This window comes from Azolla caroliniana, unplaced genomic scaffold (assembly GCF_043228905.1).
Source record: "Azolla caroliniana isolate FFs.n. ecotype wild unplaced genomic scaffold, voAzoCaro1.0.p SCAF_3, whole genome shotgun sequence".
Classification (NCBI taxonomy): domain Eukaryota; kingdom Viridiplantae; phylum Streptophyta; class Polypodiopsida; order Salviniales; family Salviniaceae; genus Azolla; species Azolla caroliniana.
The window spans coordinates 10,422,999-10,446,917 of NW_028230438.1; the positions used below are offsets into that span (position 1 = coordinate 10,422,999).

The following is a 23,919-nucleotide window of genomic DNA, read 5'->3' on the forward strand; positions in this document are numbered from 1 at the left end:
TAGAGTATAACACTCTCTACACCGAGTGTATCAGCCGCGCAGGGCTCTTGGCGTATGCTGTTACAGAACACAACTATATCGCCGCTCACACAGACTCACATCACGTTCTCACACACTTCTCTATCGTTAACTACAACGGAGGATCACACACACTGTTCTCACTTCACACACTCTCGCAACTTGCCCTAAGTGTATTTATACTCATACCCTAAATGGGCTATTTACAAATGTAGCCACTACTACTGTCATTCCTATTATTATCTAGTATTAATAATAGTCTCCCTAATCAACCAACTCATCCGATCAGTCGGTTGTTCCTTGTCTTCGACTGTCAGCTCTCTCCGAATAGTCGGCTCTCTCCGAACAGTCGGCTCCTCCCATTGGAGGGACATATTCCTAACAGAACGGAATCATGAAGTTTTGCAAAGGAAGCCTAATCATGGCCCGAGCCCGGAAGATCAACGCATTGTACCTGATGCATGCCCGGATATGCCGGGACGAAGTGAACGTGGCATCCGAAAATGTTGGTGAGCCAGAAAGGGATGAGAAGACTTGCCGAAGATAACCTCTTTCCGAAGGTGAAAGACGTGCATCTTGAGAAGTGCACTGATTGCTTGGCCGGCAAGCAGAACCAAACCTCTTTCTAGTCGAGACCACCGTCGAGATGGAATGCACCATGAGAACTTGTACATACCAATGTATGCCAAGTGGACACGAAGTCACATGCCCGATCTCAGTACTTCGTGACGTTCATAGACGACCATAGCCGGAAGTTGTGGGTCTCACCACTCAAGACAACGACATGTGATAAACAGATCACCCTCAAAGCCCTTGGACATGGACACACCACAAAGAGTATAGACCGGTAAAGAAGTGTCTTACCAACATCTAAAGGTGTTCGGTTGTCTCGCTTACATGCATGTTGCAAAGGACAAGAGAGAAAAGTTGAATCCGAAGTCCCAACCATGCATATTCCTTGGATACAACGATCATCCAAGGATATTCCTTGGACAAGAGAGCAAATTCAACTGTGTTTAGCTATCTAAGTATGTTGGTCAACCAAGGATTGTTTAGAAAAGTGAAAGTAAATTTTCTTTTGGTTGGCCACACACATGATTATATAGATCAAATGTTTAGCACATTCTCCAGACAGTTGTCTCGGCATGATGATTTCACATTACCAAAACTATTTGATGTCATTTGTGATGCATATACACCACACCCAAAAGGGTTACACTTGAAGGAGGTATATGACTTTAAGAGATATATATCAAATGGGGGTGTTGGGAATGTTAAGTGCTTGCCCAGTTAAACAATATAGCTTCAATCACATTTTTATGATAAAGAAAAACGAAATAAGTGGTTCTACGCTTTTGTATGCCAAACAATATTCATCTTCTACAAAATGGGAACCTGAAGGTGGTTGCTAGTTCTTACTTTGTATGCCGAGTACAATAGTCCATGGAGCTAAACAAATTCCAATTGAGAAGAAAAGACAGTTGCATAGTGACTTGGTATCGGAACAAAAACACCTATGGCTCCAAGCCTTAACAGAAAAAAGAAAGCATATTGAGGGCGCAAAGAAATATGTCGCACAACAAGACACATCATGGTGGGATGTATTTTTTGGTGATCAGAAATGAATTATTGACAATTGTGTATCTGGTGATAATTGGACCTTGAAAACGCCATTCACATGGTCGCTACAACATGATCGTGTAAATAATACTCCAGAGCAACCAACAAATGCGATTAATGATAGTTTGGTCCATCCACAACAAAGAGACATTTATGTGGGACCAAGGATGACCAAAGCAGTTGAAGCTAGATGGCAAGGCAATTTGCAAGAGCTTGCGGCAGGGATGTTGATTGCAACACCTGTTGATGAGAACTCACATGGCCACCAATTTTGGATTGGTAAAATTTTAGATGTTCTAAAGCATGAAATAGAAAACACGATCAAGTCGATCAAAGTGCATTTCTACAACATTAGAAGTGAAAATGCTTTTATAGGTAAGTATACATTGGAGATGATTGAATGCCCAACGACAAGGGGAGGTAGGAAGAGGAAGCGAAACATTTGTAACACCTCAACCCTTGATATCTCTAATGTGGATATGATCATGTACGACTTCACGCTTACAAAAGCTAGATGTTTAAGGAAGTCAACAATAGATATAATAAAAGAAAAATTACTAGGTCTACAAGGTGGCTCGAGTCAAAGGCAAACGAGATCAGTTGCATATAATCTAGAGTCACACCATTTGGTTTATGATGAAGATAATGCATTGATTGGTACATCCAAGGATGACGAGGAAGAATCCTCATTATCTATTAGTTATAGTAATGATTCTCCGTAAAGGAGTGATCATGAATGTATTTTTGGCTATTAAGTGTAACTACTTTCCACTTGTAACAAATCGAGTAATATAAAAGCATGTGTTTTGAATTCATTTGATTCCTATGAATATCGCTTCTTATAAAAAACATTGGTTGTAAAGTTTGTGAAATAAATTAAACCCTAAACGTTTTGAAATTCCTCTTCTTTCTTTCTTTTTTAAATCACGAAAATGGTGGATTTTCAACCTTTTTCATAGTATATTTGAGAATGTATGATACGGGTATCAATGTGTTTTGTAATATCACTGAAAAACTACTAAAATCAAACGGGATATTCCTTATCCTTCCATTTTTCGTGATCCTTCTACTTGTGAACGTGAACATGTTCATGATGAGTTCAGCTATCGAGTGTGGGACTTGGTCAATAAGAAGGTCTTCCCGAGTCGAGACATTGTCTTCATGGATAACAAGAACATTGCCAACTGGGAGTCGGAGAAAAAGATAATGGACTCTGGGTCGATCGACCGAAATCAGTCAGAAGATACAAGGACTCATCCGGTCGGAAGTCGGATGATACTCAAAGAACCGGCCGGATTCAGACAAGAAACCAAATCGACCAAAGAAGAGGAAGAATTGGACACCGGAACTGAACAAGACCCCGAATCAGATTCAGATGAAGAATAAACAGAGGAACTGGTGGCCGAAGACCAAGGAAGAAGATATCCTCTCAGGGAGAGAAGAGCCCCCCGAAGATTTTATGATGCAGAGCACGTTTTAGTAACTGACGAGGGGAGCCGGAAAGCTTCGAAGAAGAGATCTACATGCAACAACCAGAAGGATTCGTCAAGAAAGGGAAGGAGCACCTGGTGTGCCGGTTGAAGAAGAGCTTATATAGACTGAAGCAAGCTCCCTGCCAATGGTACCGGAAGTTCGAATCCTTCATGAATGATCAAGGATACCACAAGACGCAGGCCGACCACTGCGTATTTGTGAAGAAGTTCAACGGAGGTGACTTCTTGATACTACTGGTGTATGTGGAGATGATGAAGATACCATATGCCTCTGCCATCGGAAGCTTGATGTATGTAATGGTGTGTACCTGGGTGAATATCAGATATGTTGTCGGAGTGGTTAGCCGGTTCATGAGCAATTCGGGAAGAGAACACTGGACCGTGATCAAGTGGATACTCTGGTACTTGAAAGGCACATGGAGTACTCTGTCTTCCTTTTGCTTATCCTTCTACCCCTCTCAAACATTGTTCACCTGATGCATTATGCTTTATGGACTTACGATGCTTTGTTTGACTAATGTGATGATGATGAGGAGGAGGAGGGGCAAACATAATCTACCAATCCTTAGTTGTATAAGTGTCAGGATGTGCGACCATAGAGCTCCAGAAAGGTGTCAAAGGGGAGGGAATTTGGAAGTCGAAGAAGACCACTCTAGATCACAGTGTGAAGGTGATGAAGAGCACGAGTGTTTATGGAGATAAGGAGGGAGGGACGAAGGCAAGAAGAGGTCAGGATTCCAAACAGTCTGCTCTTTCTAGTCGAGCGGGCAACAGTTGGAGGAGGTTTGTATGGACAATCTGGGCCAGATAAATGGATGGAGTCTGGGGTCTTATTCCAAGGTCACCCACCCACCCAATCATTCATTCATTCATTTCATTCACTGATTTGAAGGTCAGGATTCCGAGTAGTCTGCTCTCTAGTCAAGTAGGCAACAGAGGAGGAGGTCAATCTGGGGCCAGATAAATGGATGGGAGTGTAGGGTCTTATTCCAAGGCCACCCACCCATTCATCATTCATTCATTCATTCATTCACTAAATTGAAGGTCAGGATTCCGAGGTGTCTGCGCTCTGGTGGGGGGGGGCGGGCAACAAAGGAGGAGGTCAATCTGGGGCCAAATAAATGGATGGGAGTCTGGGGGGGTCTTTGAGTCTGGGGGTCTTTTATTCCAAGGGCCCCACCCACCCATTCATTCATTCACTGATTTGAAGGAAGATTTTGGATGGAGGGAGGGAGGACACACATCCCAAGCAGCCATATCCACCCATTCTTCTCTTTCCTTCCCCCTGTTTTATACCTACAGGTACCAAAGCCTCTGTTTGTCTGTGGCAGAAAAGCAAGAGGCAGAAGAAGGAGCCATGGAATCGCAATAACAAGAAGAATCTGTGAGACCGACCAACAGATAGAAGAAGAGCAGCAGCAGGAGAAGAAGAGATTACCGAATTCCTCCCTTATATTCTTCTGGAGAGACAGTAGAACTTCTCGTTTTGATTCCGTAGATCCATTCCATTCCCCCTTGGCCGCATGATTTCTGATACTTTTCTTCAGTTGAAGGCCATATCGCCATGGCCGCCTCTTCACTCTCTTTCTGCACTGTTCCTCATCTTCTTCTCCTTCGTCACCAGAAAAAGAAGTTTTTGGTCTATTCTCAAAAGAAATGGTCTCTCCCACCATTGAATTGGTAAGTGAAACGACTTCTTCTTTCCGTTTTTAGTTGTTTTTCATTGTTGAGTTTCTGTGTATTCTTCTTCTTCTTCTTGGGATAATTAACATTTTGGGTAGGATTTTTTATGTAATTGCTTTTGCCTCGATTAATTTAGTCGAATGGGTATGTAAAAACCCCTTCTTTTTTAGTTGGTTTTTGCTTTCTCTTATTCATTGGGTTTTAGGCGGTTTATTTTCTATAACCCTACCTGGGCTATGTATAATTAAGCTTTCCTGTATGGATAAGGAAAACCTACTTTGTAAAGCAATTCCTTGTTATTTATGTTTGCTTTCCATTGCTGGGTTTTCTTTGCGTTGAGTGGCGTTCATTTTGATTTTTCTGAAAATCTTATTATGCATGAGATTTGATTTGACTAATTCAGTTGAATGGGTAACGCTTTTCTGCTAATCTTTACATGTTTTCAGGTTGCTCATTTTAGATGCTAACCCTAGTTAGAAATCTTTTTTCTGGGCTTACATTGAGCTCACTCTCCTGTATCACGTATTCCAGCACTAATTTAGATCATGAGGTTTTTGTGCACAATGTGGAAGATTCATGAAAAATAATAAAAACATGCCGATGCACAATATGGGAATCATAGTGGGAAAAACGTCCCAAGACTACTCATTATTTTGCTTTTTATTTTTAAAAAGGGGGTTTTGCTCATGCTTATCGTAATATGATGTATTTTGGGACTATGTAGCCGAAGATTGAGACTTACAACACAAAGTTTTCATCGAGAATTGTTTGTGGATTCAACACAAATCATCACAGATGATGATGAGCTACCACAAGACTCTCATCATCAACTAGAGAGAACTGTTCTGACATCGAGTGTGGAAGCAAACAGCAATGAAGGGACTAATGCAGTGACATCCGATAATGAAGCCAGTCCTCAACTTGTTCCCTTGCCTTCATTACATGTATATGACAATTCCTATTGAATCATTCGATGTTTAATGCCCCCTCCCTAGAGGCTAACATTTGCATTTAGTTATATTTAGGTACAATCTTTGGAAGAGCAAGAGGCTTTGGCAGCAACCCCTGCACACCCTGAAGGTCTCTATGGTAAGTTCGTTCTAATTTGTTTTTCTCAAAGTTATGAGTACATAACATACCTCTCTGATTGTCACACTTTTTAATATGTAACTTGATATACTTGTTAACTTTCTGTTGCCCATTCTATCATCTTGATTGAGATACGTAAGCTTAGCAATTCAGTTGCGGATGGTAATTCATCTTGCTATTGTAAAGGGTTCACTCACGTTTAGAGGGCTTATGCATGAAGCCCCATGACCAATATTACCAAGTTGATGAGTTGTCAATTGTCATCTACTCATTACAATTCGTACTCTTCTTACCGAAGATATCTGTTGATGTTGTATCCCTATATTGGGGCTCTTCACATCGAGGAATCTCTCCTTGGTAGTACCAGAGACCTCTAAAGAAATGTTCTTACACATCTGTCTCCGTGGTATGCTTACTGTTGAGCATTTCCTCCAATGGCTATATGATAAGTTAGTATATCCACATAATGGCTACTCAATGCATGCACGTCTACTTATCTTGTTGTCATGATACCTTATTATAAAGTATAGACACTTTACTTCTTTCTTACAGCCTTGTATGCAAGCTTTTTTGCCGGAAATTTCGTGGAGCAAATATGGAACTTTGCATGGCCGTCAGCCGTTGCACTTCTGCATGACAGTTTACTTCCGGTTGCCGTTGTTAGTTTTGTGAGCAAGGTATTATGCATCACATTCACATCATCAGTTGTATATGGAAAATATCTGTCAAGCGTTTTTCCTTTTACTTGACACCAAGAGATTGGGTAATAATCAAGTTATTTGCATACAGTTAGTAATATTTATCGGTGGGCCATGGATTGGTGCGAAAATGGATACACTTCCTCGTGTCTTTGCATTCAATGTCCTTAGCATTATACAGGTACTTCAAATTTCTAGAGATAGATAGCCTCCTTCCGTTGATGGACACCAGTAAATTGTAAATACTCATTGAATGAATAATATTTATGTTTTTTTTATCTCAGACAGTTGCACAGTTGATTTCAGCCGGAGCAATTATTTATGCACTCCGGAATCATGTAGTCTCAGCTAATTCTACATCTGCTTTACTCCAACAACCATGGTTTCTTATATTAGTAGCAATGCAAGCCATAGAGAGGTTAACCGGACTAGCAAGTGGAGTGGCATTTGAACGTGACTGGGTTGTGTTGGTACAGTCTCTTATCTATAGCTTTAACCTTGTTTTTTCTGAAATGTGATGAATTACATGAGAGAGACATGATATATCACATCATAAATCATGTTATTTGGAATTTAGTTGGCAGGTGCAAATCGTCCTATTGCTCTTGCTGATGCAAATGCAATGCTTTGTAGAGTTGATCTTCTTTGCGAGGTGAGCTTCTTCCACTTAATAGAGCATAATGATATCTAAATCTCTTCTTACTGAACTGATGTAACAAAATTCTTGATCTTATGTAGATGACAGGAACTTCATTATATGGTATATTACTGGCCAAGTATGACCCTGCGGCTTGTTTGAGGCTAGCTATTGCAATTATGATTGGATCTCTTCCAGTTTTGGTGAGCTCAGTTGGTCGATCATTTGCAGTTTAACACGTTTTCTATTGTATTGTCCAATTACCTCAATGGTGCTTATACGTGGACTCATAGATCGAATGATACAGATCTTACTGGTGCTCTGTACGAACAAGTTATCGAAAAATGTACTAGATCGGCCAAAAATATTTAAATTTACTGGAAGTATGCCACACACATTGGAGAAATGCTCAGTGAACCAAGGTATTAAGAAATACAATTTGTTCTTAAAATTTTCTTCAAGAGAGGCCTAAATCTAATAGCTGATGTTTTGTTGTTGTCATGGAGTGCATTATTTTATTCAAGATCTCTTTCTAATATTACTGCCTTTGGATTGCAAATTTGTTAAGAACTTTCCATACAAATTCATGAAGCTAGCTAGGCTGGTTTGCTAGCTTCGATATATATGTTTTTGGTGGGATATCCATAATTGTTACATTTCGAGATATAGGAAGAATGGAACCAAATACATTTTGGAGTTAACATATATTTATTACCCACTCCAGTGCATCTAAGCCCAAACTATTATTATATCTGGTCTTCTAAAACTTATGCATGCAGACACACACTCACAAAATAATTACATAGGGTAATCCTAGTTCTTTATTTGACGTGTATCATTAATGCAGATGGCGGGCGTCTACGAATGTTCAAGGTTGGATGGTCACAATACTTGTCTCAGCCAGCCTTACCTGCTAGTTTAGCAGCTGTATTCCTGTATTTCAATATTGGTTTAGCTCCAGGAAGCCTCATGACATCGTTTCTGACACAAAAAGGTACATACATAGATCCTGTCGATATTAAATGAATGATGCTATTTTACTACATGTTTTTTGGTATTATGTCTCCAAAAACAAAGTATAGAAAAGTAGTGTTAACCAGCGTTCTTGTTTACGAATATGGAGTATTCTGATCTAGAAAATATATTAAGCATTCTTTTTGTTAACTCACATTTTAGGATTGAATCCATCCATTATCGGAGCATTTAGTGGGATGGCAGCATTGATGGGATTTGGTGCAACTTTTCTTTCTGCAGCTTTGGTTCGAAGGGTTGGAGTTCTCAGAGTATGTTAGTTGTTTGAAATTTTATTTGTAAAGCCTATAGATTTAAAGAGAAGTAAAAAATTTAGGAAAGGAAGTCTATATAATTTTTTGTGCTGAATCTATAATGTTTCTGCAAGCACCCAAATGTTGCCAACTTGTTGGGTTATTTTATCAGAAGACCCCTAAAAATACTCACAATTGCCTGATTTGCTAGTAGTAATGTCATGAAATTGTTAGGCATTTTGCATAACTGGTAACTTCAAAAAAATTCACAACACTCCTATATGGTGGGAATCGGTTTTGTACAGAAAGAGGGGTATTCTGATGAACGTTTGAAATCTCAACACAATACTTGAACCAGAAAGTTGGGGGTATTTGGGTGTTGTCTCCTTTTGATTTGTTGCTTCATAGTTACCATAATGAATGAGGACTGATTTCTCCTGGTCCCAGATGTAAACATCCTATACTGAACCCGTCCCAGAATGTTATAAGTCATGGCGTCGCACTGTGTTCTGCATGCATGTAACATGTTGTTTGATATTGACTTCAAAAGCACCTTTTCATGGGAGCAGGCAGGTGCGGTCGGGCTAGTACTTCAAGCATCATTGCTCGCTGTAGCTGTATTGATCTATTGGAGCAATTCGCTATCTCATCCCAGCTCGCTCACATTCTTTCTCCTAGTAATTGTGAGTGATTCCGTCATGTTTCTTTGCATATTTGATCAGAATACTCCCCTTGACTTTCTAAAAATGATCAAAGTTACCCTTAGAATTAAAATATGGATTAGTCAGTGATTTGATTTGGTTTCTAATGATTGATCAGATGACTGATTAGTTGATATTTGAATGCTTCTCCCTTTATTAAAACGGCCAAAAACCCATAATAAGTACCCCTCTAATTTTGATTAGGCTTAGTCAGCGAGTGATTTGGTTCTAACAATTAATAGGGTACTGATTAATCTACTTATTGATTATTAGGTAACTAATCAGCCTATTTAATCACTAATTATTCAATCTAATAATAGCTAACTAACATTAATTATACTGCTGATATAAGCAATGATTAATCCTACATACCCAAGGGGTAATTTTTTAGTACTTTCTCACAAAAATGGAGGGGTATATATATAATACGATAATTTCTCATCGGTGAACTGAAAATGGGCACATGGAATCTGAAGGCTTGCCTTTTATTATTGTGGTAAAGGTGCTTTCTCGCTTGGGTCATTTCACATACGATATAGTAGGAGGACAGATCTTACAAACTGCAGTACACCATTCACAAGCAAACAGTGTAGGAACCACGGAAGTGTCCCTGGCAAGCTTTGCCGAGCTTTTGATTTTGGGTGTGGCAATCATTGCAAACGATGTTTCACACTTTGGGAGTTTGGCTGCCCTTTCTATGGCTGCAGTAATTGGAGCGGCTACGCTATACTATCGGTGGATGTCAAATGTTTCTGATGAGGCATCATTCAATCTCACTGAACGCGTGAGTTCAACATACAAACCTTTAGAAATCTGAAGAAACAAAATTGTGGGAAAAATGTCTCCCACGCATTGTAATATACATTTTTCCTCCCTGATTCTTGTTCGTACAAAATGTAAGGAAATGCTGTGTATAATGAAAATACTGAATTTCGATGTGAAAAAAGTGACTTGTCTTAGGACTTGGACCTTTGACTGTGTACTATGTACCTGACGATGCCTTTGTAAAGGAGTTCTACATTTAAACTTTTATTTTATCACAAAAGGGGTATGTATTGTCTTCAATATTTAGGGACTTGCCTTACATCATTAGTATCTATGATAGTAGCCCAAAAAAAAAGGTAGGATAGGCAACAGTTTGTCAATCCAGTGTTCTGATTGGAATCCTGGATGATGAAATGCTGTTACCAGCCACTTGTATTGACTACATGGGAGTAGAAATGGACGCAATACTGAATGAATACGAGTCAATACAACAAAGTTGCGCCACCGATGGGAATATCAAATGCAGAAATTCGGTGACCATGTGTGGATGTTGAATTCATTTCAAAGAAAATTGTGTAGGTGCAAGAATCACACTACACTTGTCTAGACATTCAATAACAATTGATACACAATATTAATGATGTTTATCATTAACCATCGGCATCAACATGCACATGCAAAGAAGGTATATGAATGCACATATAACACATTAAGAACAAAAAAAATTTGGTAACCATGTGTTGAAGTGAAATACATTTAAAAAGGAAATTGTCACCCCTAATGATGGATGGGAATGTTTCAACATCAATCAAATGAAACAAGATATATTGATGGTATTTACTTCCTAAATCAGTTATTATCCAACCAGGCAATGTAATAGAAGTAGCGAGCCTTTGTTCATTATACAGAAATTCGGGTAATGCTATACGAAAGAAAAATGGTATGTATGGGAACTTATTACATAAGAGAATGCCAAGATAACAACTAGAATGCACAAAGCATATGATGAAGAAGATGAAATGAGAACGCCTCAATTGGGACACAAGAAAGTGAGATGAGGTAGACAGAGACTATGCGATCATGAATCACCAACGAAAGTATGAGAGATGTTATCGGCTTTTGCACCCGTAAATTTGGGAGAAATACGACGCTTTGTGGCACGTAAGCATAATGGAGAATATGCAATCAATGAAGCATTACACACAAGAAGTACGTGATGGGCGAAGGGAAACTTGGTGTAGAAAAGAATGCCTCCGGGACTTTCAATACACACAAAGTGTGTGTAAATTGTAATACATATATATAGCGAAGAAGAACTGGACACAAAGAGTAGGCCTCAAGGAGTTCCTCTAGAGCTAAAGATGCGTGTATAGAAATCATCTATATGTTTTATACTTACTAATCATTCAATAACTATGGATCCGTGGCGCAATGGTAGCGCGTCTGACTCCAGATCAGAAGGTTGCGTGTTCGATTCACGTCGGGTTCAACTTTGATTTGGCTTTATACATATCCTTTTATTTTTCTGTTTTCTCATTATTATTATTTTTATGCATGCGGTGTGTAAGGCTTGTTTTTATTTATTTATTCCAAAGTATTTCGAATGACTTTGACATATGTATAGGGTTCCCCAAGAGCGTTATTTCATCATTTTCCAAACACCTTGCCCCAATATACGCCCACCCCAAGAACACGAAAAAGGGGGAAACCAAAAAATACTGAACAAATTTCCCTTTACATGTTTAAGAAGAAGATGCATTCTTTTGCTTTTTATTCGTGGAGCATGAGCTATGAAATTAGATCAAGAATGAACAATAATTTATATTGGTTCAACAAGCATTGGGAATGAGCATTATATATGGTTCAACAAGCATCGGCAATGAACATCATATCTTGGTTCAACTAGCATCGACAATGAAAGTTATGTGGTACAACAATTATCAGCAAGGAACATTATCTTGGTTCAACAAGCATAGGCAATGATCATTATCTTGGTTCAACAAGCATAGGCAATGATCATTATCTTGGTTTAACAAGCATCGACAATTAGCATTATCTTGGTTCAACAAGCATTGACAATGAACATTATTATATTGGTTTAACAAGCATTGGGCAACAAACATTATTATATTGGTTCAACAAGCATTGGGCAACAAACATTATTATATTGGTTCAACAAGCATTGGCAAAGCACCAAATGCTTGCATGCTTTCTAACCAGCAAAGTATGATATCCCCTTGATGGGGCCAAGATATGCCAAGGAGCTGATGTTCGGATTCCAATAAAAACACTTGCAATCATTTGTCTTGTAGTTTTGATTTGATTTGATTTTCTTTGTTGTGCTTCTTCTCTTTTCTTTTTTTTAAGATTTTATATTTTTCTCACCATTTGTGGTGTCAATTGAGTTAAAATTTAAAAAAACTTCTACATATTGTTTTTGTTAAATGTATATACTCTCCCCTTCCTTATGAAACTACATACCAAAAAGCTCATTCATATATTCTGAGAGTGAGAATTGCAAGAAAAACAATTGTAAGTAATTCCTATGTACTAATTGTTGCATTCATCTAGAGTCTAGGGTTTGCTCAAATACGGCCACTTAACAAATGGATTGGTACAAGTATACAATTCCTTCAATGTTCATTTATTACATGAATTGACAACTTTAATGTCTTCATCTCCTCAAGTTTGATCATAGCGGCAATATGCCTAGGCTTTTTCTAAGTTGCTCAAATACGAAGAAGGTCACAATGGTGTGAGGTCCGATTCTCAACCAAACAGGTATGAATCCTTTATATAGGCCTTGCAATCCTTCAGACTGTAGCGTTTTCCAAAAACAATCAAGAGTCGATGTGTAACTCACACCTTTTCCATCGGGATGAATTGCTTGTTGCATGATCCTAAGATGAAAACAAAGTGTTAGGGAGTATGTGACACATAATGTGAAAGTTATTGGCTTTATAGGTTGGCAAGAAGTTAATGATGATTAGATTTGAAATTGTTGCATGACCTCACATAAGATGATGAAACTTGTGTTGATAGGGATTTGACCTGAATACGCAATAGATTACATACTAAAGTGCAAGGTGGAAGCATCGCCATCATTCATTCATATGAGTTTTAATCATAATTGGAAATCAAATGTATAAACATGAAGGAATGGTAAAGTAAGGACCTCGCGGTTGTGTGTTCAAGTTTGTTGCAATGCTTTTGTGATGTTTTATTTGTTGTAGAAGGTGCTCAATGTTTTTTGGTATATACCAATGAAACTTTTCCCCTAAAAGGGTGGTCATAGAAAACTATGTCACAAAATCCATGTGCTGCCTTACAAACAATGAAACTCTAGGTCCACACCATAGAATAGCTACCATGAAGCTCTAAATAACATAGCTACATAAATAGACTTGTCTTCCCATGTGTCCATCCACAATCTGGCGGGAGTTATTGACTCCTTAAGGTTATGCCTATGGCCATAACAAAGCATGTGTTTATTTGATGTATTTCAAAAATTTGAGACGATCCAACAAATTACACAACCATATTCTTTTTTTAATACGTGGTTTGGAGGTAATAGCTGCTGGTATTGTTACAATGACAACCTCCAACATTAATAAAGTGTGTGCATTTTCTATATTCCATGTATTGGATGAAAACTTTTTGCTCCCAGAATTTACCAATTTAGAACATTACCTAGTTCGGATAAGGTCTACCGGTGCAATGACGATTGCTGACATGAGTCCTGCAACCATTGATGCCACTAAATGGCATGAGATGCCTTCTTGCATGATTCCAGCATTGAGAAGTGCATGTTTCGCATGATCATAGCTTGGGGCTTGGGCTGCATTAAGCAAAGCGGCTCTTTGCATCGTTGGTATCAACCCTCGGTAGAGACCATTTATCCCTTCTGTTCGAGCAATCGAAGCAAAAGCTTGAAATGGACCACTATAATTCCACGTAGGGTGAGCCCCTGGGATGATATTACAACCACATTACAACAAAAATAATATCGCAAACTTTTAAATGGATGTTATATCCCTAAGTTTTCAGCTTTTTACCAGAATACCCTGTTGTGGTAAAGTTTTGATACAATGTTATCTACTTGCTATATATCAGATACATCTAAGTTTTGAAACATTACCATAATACCCTTCTTTACTACAAAAATTGGTGGTATGCTGGCAATTGTTTTTGAAACTTTGGGGCATCCTGCTGAATGTCCTAAAATTTGGGGATATTCCAAGTAAATATCCATAAACATGGGGGATATCCAAAAGTTTTGGGAATTCTGGTAAAAACTAAACAAAAAGCGAGATCAAGTGCTTGAGATTGTGATTTGGCTCATATACCTGTGGGCCTTGTGCTGACAACTGAATGTGCTTGCATTCTCACCATCACCACATCAGTTGGATTGGCAATGGCACTCCCGATTATTCCAGCACAAGCGCCAGCTGAAACTTTGATCCATAATGGTGTATGTGCTGGATCATTACCCCCTAAAACCTAGAGATACAAAAAGAAAAAGAAAACATGTTCTTATGCATGTTTGTATTCACATACATATGGATGTACAATCGTAATATGCATTGTATGTACAAGTATGCATGCATTTATGTACTGTATGTATGCTTGCACATATGGATGTACAACTGTATGTATGCATTGTATGTATAGTATGCATGCATTTATGTACTGTATGTATGTTTGCACCAATGGATGTACAATTGTAATATGCATTGTATGTACAGTAAGCATGCATTTATGTAATGCATGTATGTTTGCACATATGTAGGTAATGCACGTACATATGCTACATGTATGCCATGCATGTTGGTAATGCACATACATATTTTATGTACTATGCATACATTTGTGCATTCACAATAGTATAATGAAGGTAGATTACTCGTACAATAAATACAAAATCTCTCTTACTGTTTTGAAAGGTTCATATAATCCCATGCGGATGCTAGAATATGATGCTTCTCTCAACAATGCGGCCCCTGTTCCCCTCCAGAGCCCAGTCAAACCCTCGTTTCTGCCGATATGCAAAATCCCGGAAAGAAAGCTTTTGTACAATGGTTCCTAGGCACATATACATAGATTGATGTCCACTATGCATGTTTTTTATGGGAAAAACACCAAGGTACTCCTAACTTGTTGTTGGATATTTACCAAAGTACCCCTACGTTTCTTTGAACCAAGTTTACTCTTATGTAGGGGCATTCTGGTAATTTTTGAGAATATAGGGATATTCAAGTATGTGCCCAACAAGATAGGAGTATTTTTTGGCAATTTTCCGTAATCCTTTTTCTTTATTATAAATTACTTATGCTCTGGCTTCCATTAAGGAAGGCAGAAAAACATTTTTATTTTTGCAAATAGATGAGATGGAAATTCACCTGGGTTGTCGAAGATAATGCGCCATTCAATTGCATTCGAACTTTAATCACATTAACAGGATTTGTAACAAATGCTCCACACATATTACTAACCCCAGCTATTGGTGTTATGGTTAGACTCTTATGCCAATCTCTGAATAGACCCTTTGCTGTAATATATTGATCAAAGTATCATTAATATGAGCATACTATGACAATATTCTGACATGCTATAATAGCAACCCAATGTTTACATCATCTTTCAACTGGGCATGCATGACATATCAAACCTGATTGGAGAAACAAAAAGGGCAATGAGGTAGGAATCTTTACATCATGAAATACAAAAACCAATTGGAAAACAAAAGGCAATCTGCAATGATGTATATATTTACGTTTTGACATGTGAAATCAATCCGGAAACATGTGTATAGCTTCTTGATGATGTAGATAGAGTACACTTACATATGTAATTGATCAGGAAACACGGGTATTGTTAATTAATGACGTAAATAGCGTATACTTACATATCAAATCGATCAGGAAACACTGGTATTGATAATTGATGATGTAGGGTATGATTATGCCACAGTATGACCCAATATAATCTCAATACAAATACAAATACACTAAAATTGATATGTAATCACATTAATGGGTCTTAACATACTAAAGTGAACATTTATGAAATTGGATCTACATGGGCATGTATTAAAATTTGGGTAAACATTGGGTGGGTTTTTAAACATACTAAAGTTAGGTTTAGCATAAAAACAAATCGGATCTAAATTTCTTTGGGATAAAACAACTTACAGTGGAGATCATGAGATGGGGGCTTCTTTTCTTCCATACTGAGTGTGACAGATCCTCTGTTTTTCCAGTTAATTTGAATATATAGCCTGATGAGCCGCTGCCTCTCTAGAGCTCTGTCTCTCTCTCTCTCTTCCTCTGTATCTGTATGTCTCTCTCTAAAAGCTATGAAGAAATAAAAAATGTGTACAGTGTGTGTGTTTTGTCTAATGCAAAAAACTCTTTATTACCCCCAAAACAGACAAATTTTGAGTATTCCCTTGAGAGGTATGTCATGTGTATGTGTTCCAAAGAAGAAGAATTGGATTAACAAAAACATATGGCATTATGGATTTGATTTGGGAAATCCAACGGTCACTCACTCGTCTAGTTTTCCGAGGGAATTGGTGGATTGAAGGAGAGGAAGGCCACATGAGCTAACTAGGATTCAATGCATAGACACCGACCTCTAACTGATGTCCATTTGTCAACAAATATAGTAATAGGCGAGGCAGAGTATTTGCCACCTGTTGCAACAAATCAAGACTCATTGGGGAATGAGAGCATGTTTCTTCGACTGTGATTGGGGACCCTGGTGATGGTGCAATCGACAATGGAGATTTCACTTGATCCATGGGAGCTAACACAAAATGTTGATAGTTTGTCTTATTATTGATATGGAGAAAGATGCCATAAACTGATACGTGGGTACACACTTGTTGGGAGAACATGTGACAACTTTAGCAAGAAGACATCAGTTGTCAGTCATCCGAATGAGTTCATGTATGGAAAAAAGGTTACATTTGCTTATGTTTCATCAATTGAGATTATGTATTTGATTGTTGCTACATGGTACTACCACATATGTGGCAAAGTTGATTATTAAAATGCAATTGTCATGCAATAGGAAGTAGCTCTCGGGTATCAGAGTTGACATGCTCAAGCTTCTAGAAAGCTTTGCCCATGAAACCCATTCCAACTATTTTTGTATGTTTTCACATTTGACCTTGACAATTATCTTCTTCACATTTCCCTTTCTCCCTCCTAAATTCTACCATTTTATATTATGATGAAACTCAATCCATTGTTTTGTAAACGTCTCTTATTTGAGTTCATTACGTTGTTGGTCCTCTGTTACCACAAGCTTCATCTCAAATTCGATTCCCTTTACAAATCTTGTCCTTAGAAGTTGGGCATTCCTATGCTCCAATTTAGGGACTTACTAAGAACATCATTGAGGATCATGGTCTCAAATATTGGAGGCATCGTAAAAATTCAAATGTTGTATTTTCTCATTCTTGTCTCCAAATTTATGTCCTTATTCCAAAACCTCCTATTCAAGCTATTCATGCTTCAATTATGTAGAGCGTGAAAGTTTTTAAATAATTGTAACACCTTATAGAGGGATATGGAAAAAGCATATTTTTATCCTAGGCTTGACTATGCTATTTCTCTTAAAGGCAAAAGAATAATAGATTACAAAGTAGATTACATTTCTCTACAATAATCAATATATAAGTGATGTTTTGATGATATCATTAAGATTCTAATGAGAACATCATTGAGATTATGCTCGTTACGATTCTATGGTAGGTAAAACTTTTATGGACGGAAGCCATCTATTATGTACCTCGAGCATTAAATTTTAGTTGATTCTTTTATTGATTGAACTACATTATGATTCTATTGTAATTAAACCTTATATGGATGGAAGCCCTAACCTCCAACCATGTGTTATGTACTTCAAAGTTCAAACATTAATCTTTAATGGATCGGTTTTACAAATGAAACTAGATATGGCTTCCCACACTTTTTTTGAGCATCTTCGTATAGTCAATTGCATAGCCATGTACAAAAGAACCCTTCTTTCGTTTTTCGGCTTAAATATGTGATTTTTATATTTACAACATATGTTTGTTGCAACCTGTATGTGACATAATAGTGTGCCTTATCTAGTAGTACTCTTCTGGTTTCAACAAAGTTCTTCTTATGACATGCCATTTTATAGAGGTATCTTTTTCTTTAAAAAGTGCATCCTTCTCGTCTCTATTTATTTATCTTTCCTAGACACCTTGATCTAAATCCACACTTCAACAAATTCAACAAATTTATACTACTAAAACGGAAGAGTCAAAATTCCTTTTGTTTTGTCCCCAACAATATTTTGTAGTTACTTTTTAAATACGTATATTTGACACAATGTGTTTTTGTTTGTAGAAACATTTCTCTCCCATGCACCTCATTTCTTTATTGCTAAATGCTTGTTGATAACAATGGATAGAAGCCCTCCATCTCAAATGTGATGCATAGGTCATTATTTTGACAAGGTAACTTTTCAAAAGCATATAGTTGCGTGAGATTGTTGAGCAAAGCAATAATGCTTATGAAACATATAAAATATTCACAAAATCATGATAGACCTTTCAAAAGTCATACTTTTTTTCTAATGGGACAAAGTAAACCATCTTCAAAAACCGATCGATGATCACTAGCACTATGTCATGGAAACTGATGCAAGGGAGGTCGATTATAAAGTCCATTGAGAGAGAGGCCCAAGGTCGACTGGGAAGTGGAAGCGGGTGGAGAAGGTTGTATGGATGATGGTGAGCCGCTTTGGAGCGGGCACGGGCGTCACACGTCTTAATAAATTTTTTGACAAATTTCCAAGTTTGGGTCCACCAAAACCCTTGAGATAGCAACTACAGTGTTTTCGCGACCCCAAAGTGGCCGACAAGAGGGTCACCGTGGCAATTTTGTAGGACTCGAGTGCGACATGATCTAGCTGGTACGTAATGTAGGTGATTACGATAGAGTAGCCCATCCCGAGTTGTAAAGTGATTGAGTTCTAAGCTTTGCATTCCTTGGGATGGGTCGTTGATGTATGCCAGGATGTTGGTAGCGAATGGGTCTGACACGGTGGCTTGGGGGATTTCGTAGAGCAAGGAATCATCATGCAGCATGTAGGTTGCAAACATATTGTCACGGACACACCAAGCGTGGACTAAGACGGAGCACGGATGATGAGGCTATGACGGATGATGACATAAGAGCATAAAGATAGAGATGAAAATTAAGGAGAGAAGATGGGCGAAATGAGAATACTAGATTGATATGTCCATGACTGGCGTTGTTCACCTTGAATTCCTTCAAGGTGAACTCAACTATTTATACTAAGTGGCATGCATACTTGTTGCACGCATGTATTACAATAGAGCATGTAGGCAGTAGGTACGCATGCATGTGCCAAGTGTTAATAATACAAGGGAGAAATTATGCACATGATGCTAGCTAAAACCTACAATGAGGAAGTATATACATGATTATATGCTAGATGTGTGGTTAACACATAACACTCGATTACAACATGGTTATGTCAAGAGTTCGAATCTTGACATTATCCCCCCTCCAACGATGCCTTCCCAAATCGTTTGTCAGCTTAAGGGGATATTGTTGATGAAAAACTTAGATCACCTCCAAAGTATTTTGTAAACCCTAGACAAGGAGTAACCCTTCCACAAGACGAGGTATTTAACACCAACGGGCATGAGCGACCATGTGTGGTCCTCGGCTAGAACTGGAACACAAACATCAACGGGTGTGAGCGACCATGTGCGGTCCTCACGGGGAGCATGAACACCAAGGGGCATGAGTAACCATGTGAGGTCCTTGCCAGGAATTGGAACGGTCCTCGCTGAGAGTTGGAACACGAACACCAACGGGGGTGAGCAACCATGTTGTCCTCACCGAGAAATGGAACACGAATGGGATTAATCGACCATGTGTGGTCCTCACCAGGAACTGGAACATGAACAACAACGGGCATGAGCGACCATGTCGGTCCTCACCGGGATCTAGAACACAAACAATAGTTGGAGTGAGCGACCATGTGTGGTCCTCACCGGAGACTGGTACACGAACGGGAGTGAGCGACCATGCGGCCCTCACCGGGAACATGAACACGAACGGGAGTGAGCGGTCATGTGCGGCCCTCACCGGGAACAGGAACACGAACGGGCGTGAGCGACCATGCGGCCCTCATTGGGAACTCGAACACGAACACCAACGGGAGTGAGCGACCATGTGCGGTCCTCACCTGAGACTAGAACACGAACGGGAGTAATCGGCCATGTGTGGTCCTCACCGGGAACTAGAACATGAACAACAACGGGCATGAGGAACCATGTCGGTCCTCACCGGGATCTGGAACACAAACAATAGTTGGAGTGAGTGACCATGTGTAGTCCTCACCGGAGACTGGAACACCAACACCAACGGGCATGAGAGACCATGTTGGTCCTCATTGAGAGTTGGAACACGAACACCAACGGGCGTGAGCGACCATGTGTGGTCCTCACCGAGAACTGGAACATGAGCTGCAATGGGCATGAGCGACCATGTCGGTCCTCGCCGGGATGTGGAACATGAAAAATAACTGGAGTGAGCAACCATGTGCGGTCCTCACCGGAGACTGGAACACGAACGGGAGTGAGCGACCATGTAGCCCTCACCGGGCACAAGAACACGAATGGGTGTGAGCGACCATGCGGCCCTCACCGGGAACTCGAACACGAACGGGCGTGAGCGACCATGCGGCCCTCACCGGGAACTGGAACACGAACACCAATGGGAGTGAGCGGCCTTGTGCGGCCCTCTCCGGGAACTAGAACACGAACACGAATGGGAAAGAAACTAAAAAATAGAGACAATGATGAGGAGAACTAAAAGCCAATGAAAATTATGAGAAGAAACTAGGAGATAGAAACGACGAGGAAGATAGGAAATGAAGCGATGTTGATGATGGTACGGTGACGATGGTAACTCTAGAAGCAAAGGCGATGACGAAGACGGGTGATGCTTCTAGTTGGAAGGTGAACAAACTGTCACGGACACATCAAGCGCGGACTAAGACGGAGCACAGATGATGAGGCTACGATGGATGATGACACAAGAGCATAAAGATAGAGATGAAAATTAAGGAGAGAAGATGGGCGAAATGAGAATACTAGATTGATATGTCCATGACTAGCATTGTTCACCTCGAATTCCTTCAAGGTGAACTCAACTATTTATACTAAGTGGCATGCATACATGTTTCATGCATGTGATACAATAGAGCATGTAGGCAGTAGGTACGCATGCATGTGCCAAGTGTTAATAATACAAGGGAGAAATTATGCACATGATGCTAGCTAAAACCTACAATGAGGAAGTATATACATGATTATATGCTAGATGTGTGGTTAACACATAACACTCGATTACAACATGGTTATGTCAAGAGTTCGAATCTTGACACATATGGAGTTGATCGGACAGCAATAAACAATGCGATTACTAAGAATATGCCTTTTCATCTAGGCGTAGTGCAAAATCTGGTCGCCAAGAGAGGGCATCCGCTTTCCCATGTTGAATGTGGGTCGAAACAAGATTACGAAGTCATAGTCGGCGAGAAAAGATGACCAACGAGCCTGCCTCTGATTCAACGTACGACTAGTGGTGAAGTAGATAAGATTCTTGTTGGGCCCCAACATGATAGGGTCTCCATTCAGGGAAGGCAGAGATGATAGCTGCAAGCTCCTTGTCGTAGACCAGATAATTGATTTCGTAGCTGTAAACTTCTAGGAGTAGAAGGTGATCGGATGTAGTGTGCCATCCTCGGCTGGTTGGGACAGGACCGCGCCAATGGTGAAGTCGGAGGCATCGTTTTCAACCTGGAAGGGTCTCTTGGGGTCGGGGTGAACCAACACAGGGGCCGAGAGAAAAGTTGCTTTGAGGTTCTCAAAAGCATTATGTGCTGCAAGGGTCCAGAGAAATGGAGTATCTTTTCAAGTAAGTTGGATGAGAGGTTCCACGAGGGAAGAAAACCCGTCTATAAATCTTCTATAGAAATTTGCGAAACCAAGAAATGATTGTACCTCTTTCAATCGAGTCGGGAGATGCCAATCAGTGATTGCCACTACGTTGCGCTTATCCATTGTGATCCCGGTGGGTGAGATCATGTAACCGAGGAATCTGATAGAGGTTCGATCGAATTTGCATTTCTCACTTTTGGCGTAAAGCCCATATTCCCGAAGTTTGCTCAGTCGGATGTGTTGTGTGTGCTCCTCTAAGTTGGAAGAAAAAACTAGGATGTTGTCAAGGTAGATTACCACGAAGTGATCGAGGTACTCTTGAAATATATCGTTCATCATGTGTTGGAAGACTATTTGGGCGTTGGTAAGACCGAAAGGCATCACCTTGTACTCGAAATGCCCATAGCGTGTCCGAAAGGCCGTTTTCCACTCGTCTCGAGGCTTGATGCGCACCAAATTGTAGGTTCCCCGTAGGTCGATTTTGGAGAAGATACACCCAGTTCGGAGTTGATCGAGGGGCGTTGGAATTAAGGGCAAGGAATAACGATTATACACCATACCTTTGTTGAGACCCTGACAATCCACACATAGGCGTAATGAGTCGTCCTTCTTCTTGACAAATAAAATTGGGGCCCTGACCGGTGATTTGGAGGGTTGAATGAAGTCTTTCGCAAGGTTGTCAGCTAGATATGTGTGGAGAGTCTCAAGTTCGGGTTTCGATAGCCCATAGATTGGGCCGAATGGTGGATGCTCGCCAGCTTGGAGTTCGACTGGGCAATCATAGGGGCGATGTGCCGGTAACCGATCTGCATTTCCCGCCTCGAATATATTCGAAAAGTCGCTATATCGTGCAGGCAAATTGTCGACAGGAATAGAGATGTCCTGAAATAACGACCAAGCCGGAATCGGCCGCACCGGAAAATTGATGTCGCGATTTCACCAATCCACTATCGCATTGTGTGTCTCCAACCAAGATAGCTCCGGAGTTGATCAAAGCATGAGAGTGTATTGAAGTTGACCCAAAACAAAGACTTACTTACAAAGCAAACCCTCCTAATGGTGGAATAGACTTGTAGGAGCATATGGAAGGTGGATAACAGGAAGCATTCAACGACATGGCTCCTATTGCAACCGGACTTGGTCGTTTTCCTGTTGTCGAGGAACCTCCGCAAGACATGCATGGTGGAATTGATGTCAAGTGTTATCGCTAGGGGCCAGACAATGGCCTAACACAGGGTGTCTCCTTGAGACACTTCACCAAAGGGTGTTGCGGTGAGATAGAGTTAGACCGACTATTAACGGATCCTTAATGAGTTATTAGCGGCAATATCATTAGTCACAATACACGCGTAGGATAATTTACACTTAGCGCAGAACGATAATTAACAATGATTTAGATACAGAACAACAACACTCTATTAATTATCCACTAATGATTACAATCTAGCCGACCCTTTTGATAGGTCTCCGGCTTTAGGTACAAACTGGTGCCAACCGGCAACTGGCTACGAACCAGTCCGGATCCGGATCGGCATACCGATTCCGTGTCTGTCCTTTCGCTTCTCAAATCATAATAATTCTATATAAATATATAATTAGCTCCCAGTTATTAATTATTCCCTCGTTTCCCATTCTAGACTTCGCTTGCCGGCCGGCTAACACATGGCACGCTCGTGGGACAGTACCTTGTACGTCGAATCCCACTATCCGGCCTTCATTCATCCTCCAAAATGTCCAGAATACTTTGATCTAAGGGTTCCAATGGTTCCTCAGGAAGTTGTTCTGTCGTCGGCTGTTGTTGTTCCCCCTATTGTTGTTCCTGCAGCTGTGGCGGCTCCTCTTGTCGCTCCGGCCTGGCTGTGTCTGCTGTGGGTGGGCATCCGTCGCCTGCGGCTCCGTCAGTCTGACTGGCTCTTCCTCTTTTTCCAACT

General features: G+C 40.0%; 2 protein-coding genes and 1 non-coding gene across 3 annotated transcripts; 2 read left to right on the forward strand and 1 right to left on the reverse strand.

The window, feature by feature from the left end:
- Positions 1-4,607: 4,607 nt before the first annotated feature.
- LOC147866219 (solute carrier family 40 member 3, chloroplastic-like) lies at positions 4,608-10,122 on the forward strand. Its single transcript, XM_087316592.1, has 13 exons — positions 4,608-4,811; positions 5,539-5,758; positions 5,840-5,903; positions 6,456-6,580; positions 6,693-6,782; positions 6,886-7,071; positions 7,179-7,253; positions 7,340-7,441; positions 7,546-7,660; positions 8,086-8,232; positions 8,415-8,521; positions 9,073-9,186; positions 9,707-10,122. The coding sequence occupies exons 1-13, from the start codon at positions 4,696-4,698 to the stop codon at positions 10,019-10,021; spliced, it is 1,776 nt and encodes a 591-aa protein (XP_087172718.1). The 5' UTR covers positions 4,608-4,695; the 3' UTR covers positions 10,022-10,122.
- Positions 10,123-11,386: 1,264 nt separating this feature from the next.
- Positions 11,387-11,458, forward strand: TRNAW-CCA (transfer RNA tryptophan (anticodon CCA)). The gene has a single exon. It is a non-coding gene; the product is annotated as a tRNA-Trp (tRNA).
- A 993-nt stretch (positions 11,459-12,451) lies between these two features.
- LOC147866221 (uncharacterized) lies at positions 12,452-16,329 on the reverse strand. Its single transcript, XM_087316593.1, has 6 exons — positions 16,161-16,329; positions 15,369-15,517; positions 14,902-15,051; positions 14,316-14,469; positions 13,660-13,936; positions 12,452-12,869 (listed from the first exon to the last, which is right to left on the reverse strand). Exons 1-6 carry the CDS (start codon positions 16,195-16,197, stop codon positions 12,662-12,664), a joined length of 975 nt encoding a protein of 324 aa, XP_087172719.1. The 5' UTR covers positions 16,198-16,329; the 3' UTR covers positions 12,452-12,661.
- Positions 16,330-23,919: the final 7,590 nt, after the last annotated feature.